General features: G+C 50.1%; 1 protein-coding gene across 2 annotated transcripts in view; it reads right to left on the bottom strand.

Moving 5' to 3' along the window:
* Positions 1–3,646, bottom strand: part of ELAC2 (elaC ribonuclease Z 2) — an 11,914-nt gene extending 8,268 nt beyond the window's left edge. The window contains exons 1-7 of one of the 2 annotated variants that reach the window (XM_008636340.2): positions 3,581–3,646; positions 3,439–3,509; positions 2,730–2,794; positions 2,086–2,143; positions 1,530–1,598; positions 890–1,045; positions 330–388 (exon numbers count right to left, since the gene is read on the bottom strand). In XM_008636340.2, coding sequence (XP_008634562.1) covers positions 330–388; positions 890–1,045; positions 1,530–1,598; positions 2,086–2,143; positions 2,730–2,794; positions 3,439–3,509; positions 3,581–3,594 — 492 coding nt within the window. In that variant the 5' untranslated portion in view covers positions 3,595–3,646. The remainder of the gene's footprint in view (positions 1–329; positions 389–889; positions 1,046–1,529; positions 1,599–2,085; positions 2,144–2,729; positions 2,795–3,438; positions 3,510–3,580) is intronic. The other variant, XM_017737717.1, reaches the window with a different exon arrangement.
* Positions 3,647–3,652: the final 6 nt, after the last annotated feature.

Genomic DNA, 3,652 nt, shown 5'->3' with positions numbered 1-3,652 from the left:
GTGGCCAATGCCCCAAGCCTGCCCATGTTTAAGAGATGTTTGGACAATGCCCTTATAAATGTTTTAAATTTTGGCCAGCCTAAAGTGGCCAGGCAGTTGGACTGGGTGGGGAAGTGTCCAAGGCCCGGTTGGATAGGGCTTGGAGCAACCTGGTCTTGTAGAAGGTGTCCCTGCCCATGGGGACATGGAATGAGATTATCCCTAAGGTCTCTTCCAACCCAACCCATCCTGTGGGCATAGGTGATCACTGCATGTCCCTTCCCACTGAAATACTCTGTTCTGTTCTCTAATCTGTTCTGTGTTGGTTTAGAGACTCTGCCCAAGCTTACTTTACACAGAAAAGCCGTGACCAGATCAGGATGCCTCCTAGCACACTTCTGCTCATCACCTGTAAAAGAAAACAAAACTACTAAAAATCATCACTCACCATCACTTTTCTTAAAACCAGTATGTGCCAAAATTTGCTAAAGCATTAACAGGAACATTATCCAGTTAACTTGGAGCCCAAGCAGCAAAATGTTATGAACACCCAAGGCCAGAGAGCCCATGGCTTTAGATACAAGAAGCCAAACTAAGGCCCAAGACTGAAAAATAATCAGCCCAGCATCCACCTGTAATTAAATTACAAAGGTTGGAGCACCCACCCCAGCCAGAAGCAAACTACTACAGGGACTAATCACACCCAAGCACCAATCATGTCCAATTTCTAGGCCTTTTAAGTTCTCCATCAACTTCCAAAGTACCAGAACACTTTGTGCTCCATGGAATCTTCCAGCTGAGCTTCTCCACAGACCTCACTTTCAGAGAGCAAATGGCTCAGAGGACAAACTCCTATCCTTAATTTGGCTTCATCTCATTAAAGTTGAGAAGGCCATTCCATGTGTTTCACCTGTCTTCTTTGGGCTTTCTTTTCCCTTTCCTTCCTCCAAGCTTTGCTGTGCAGTTCTCGGGGATCCAGGCCCTGTGTCCCCTTTGGGGCTATTTCCACCTTGGGGAGATGCTCCAGGACTCTGGGGGAATGTACTTTCAGCAGCCAGTGATTTTCCTGTCCCAAATCCAATAAAAGCAGACAAAGATCACTCAATCAGAAGCAACAGATAAGAAAAGCAGGAGCAGCATTCCCCCTTCCATGACAGTCAGGTCTGAATTGCAGCAGAATACAGAGCTGCTCCCCCCAGTGTAGCTTGCACTTGCATACTCCAATTATTTATTTCAGGAGCCATCCCTCATCCAAGTCCTTCTCCCCAAACTGTTAAACTCTGTGCTGCACCCTCAGTATCACAGTTTCCAGCAGGAAGAACTCAGCTGGCTGAGAAAGCCAAATCCAGGGATGTTTCACAAGTCATTCCATCCACCCACACCTAAAGGAACAAGCCAAGGCCCTGACTCAGCAGGTCTTGTTATTTAAATGAGATCCTTCTCCTGAACCTCTGCTTACTCAGGCTGGCAAACAGAAGCTGCTCCTTGAACCTTCACTGTGCTTACTGAGCACATGCTTCCCCTGCCTCTCTGCAGCACCACGAGCTCACCTGTCAGAGGTATTTGGCAGACAGTCATGGTCTCATCCTTGTACTCAGGCTCTGTGTGCAACTGCACAGCTGGGAAGAGATCAAAAACCATCATTAACAAGTGCCTAAGCAGAGAGTCACGCTCTTCAAGAATATAAATCAGAAAAGTGTCTTTTCCTTTCTTAAACACAACCTGCTGAATGTTCCCCTTCCCTTTCTCCGCCCAACTGCAAACCCCAATGAATAATTCAAATTTTAAAAGCTCATCATCCGCAGGGAGCAGTCCGTGATACGACAGTGAGCAAATTCACTGGCCGACTCTGGAAGCAAAGCGCCTTCACAGCGTTTTAAAACCAAATGCTGTCTGTATCAGCCAGCCCTGCAGCCCCTGAGCAGAAACAGAGCTGGAAACACTGTTGTGAGGGGTTTGAACAGTGTATCAGAACAAAACACGTTTAAAACATCCTCAGAGCGGACCCAAAGCAGAGGCGGAAGCTGTTACAGATCAATGCAAGCCTGGCTACAGATGAAACAAAAAGTTACAAGTTCCTTTGCTACACATCCCTGCCCCACGTACCTAAATCCATCCTCTTGAGGGGCCCGGGAAAGAGGCGAATGGCTTTCAAGTAGTTTTGCTGGAAAAGAGACAGCGTCTCAGGAGGTGGCACAAGCAGTGCACCATGACAGGCACCACTTCCAGCAGCTACAGACACTTCTCAGGGAAGGCAAAGGTTCAACACCCAGGCAGACAAATCTGGGCAGCTCTGTCAGTCACTGAGCCCTTAGAAAGAGAAAGAACCACTGTCCCCACCCCTTCCATCCATGTAATTAGTCAGCAGAAACTGCAAGGAAATAAAACAATGCTGAGGATTGCAAATTTCCGGCGGCATTAGGCTGGCAAGGACCACATTGAACAGGAGGTCAGAGACTGAGCTTCTATTAATACAAAATGGGGAGGGAGCAGACAAGGGAACAAAGATCCTCCCTTCTCCCAAAAGCTGATTTATCAGGATACAGGACTACAGGACAGGAGCAGAAGACTTCTGCTGTCCTGTAACTGAAGAGATTTGGATTTTGAAGCCAGCCCTTTGGGCTGACACTGACTCAGACCAGCATTTCACACCTGCACAAAGATTCCCTTTGCCACCAGCTCTCCCAGTTCCAGGCTGAGCTTTAGCATTTTCAGGCTTTGCTCTCCCTTCTGCATCTTGCCATACTTACCAGCTTTGGTGGCCCCAGGAACACACACCTCTGAAGCCCTATAGCCTTCAGTGTGAGAATCATACCTAAAAGCAAGCAGAGAAACAGCTTTTCACAGCCCTAGCAACCACTGGTATATCCCAAAAGAAAGATCCCTCTCTGTTCAGGAGTGCCTGGCCACTCCACAAAGGCCAGAACTGAACTCAGACCTAAATTCAGTTTTGCCTCAGCTTTGTGGCAGTTTCAACAAGTCACTCACCTCTGCAGATAAAGAAAATATCTACACATCTTCATACACCTGAACGGATTGTTAACCTTCTCCTTTTCTTGGAGATTTCCAGAATTTTAATGGACAAGATCCATAGCCACCTGTTCTAACCTCATCCTGCACTGAGGACAGTGGTGGCCACAAACTTTTGCATGTTCCTTTGGACTCAAACCAGCCTAACTCACAAACAGCTCCCTGCTGGCAACACCTTCTGCTGCAGGAGATTTTGGGAAGCTGAAGCCAGGCACGCTGGACAGGCAGAGCCTGTCCCACCACGTGTCTGCACTGTCGCAGAGCCCACAGAGCAGCGGGAAGCACCGCAGAGCCTCACGCGCAGCCCAGCCCTGGGAGAGCGATGCCGCCGTGCCCACCGCTGTCTAAAACACCCCCGCACGCCGCACCGGGCACCTCGCAAAGTGACCGCGCCCGGCCCGAGAGCCGCTGCGGGCTCCCCGCACTCACCTGGCAGCCCCCCGACGTTGGCCCAGGACACGCGGCTGAGGAAGATGTTTTCCAGGTGGGAGATCTTCAGCCTGCGGGGCAGACGGGGGTGAGCAGGGGCCGGTCCCGCCCCGGGGTGTCCCCCCTTCGCTGTCCCACTTACTTGTGCTCCTGCATGGCGCGCTGCGTGCCCTCGCCGCAGTTGAACAGATACCTGGGGGGAAAGGGGCGTCAG

This window comes from Corvus brachyrhynchos, unplaced genomic scaffold (genome assembly GCF_000691975.1).
Source record: "Corvus brachyrhynchos isolate BGI_N302 unplaced genomic scaffold, ASM69197v1 scaffold236, whole genome shotgun sequence".
In the NCBI taxonomy this organism is placed as follows: domain Eukaryota; kingdom Metazoa; phylum Chordata; class Aves; order Passeriformes; family Corvidae; genus Corvus; species Corvus brachyrhynchos.
This window is presented reverse-complemented; position numbering and strand designations above follow the sequence as displayed.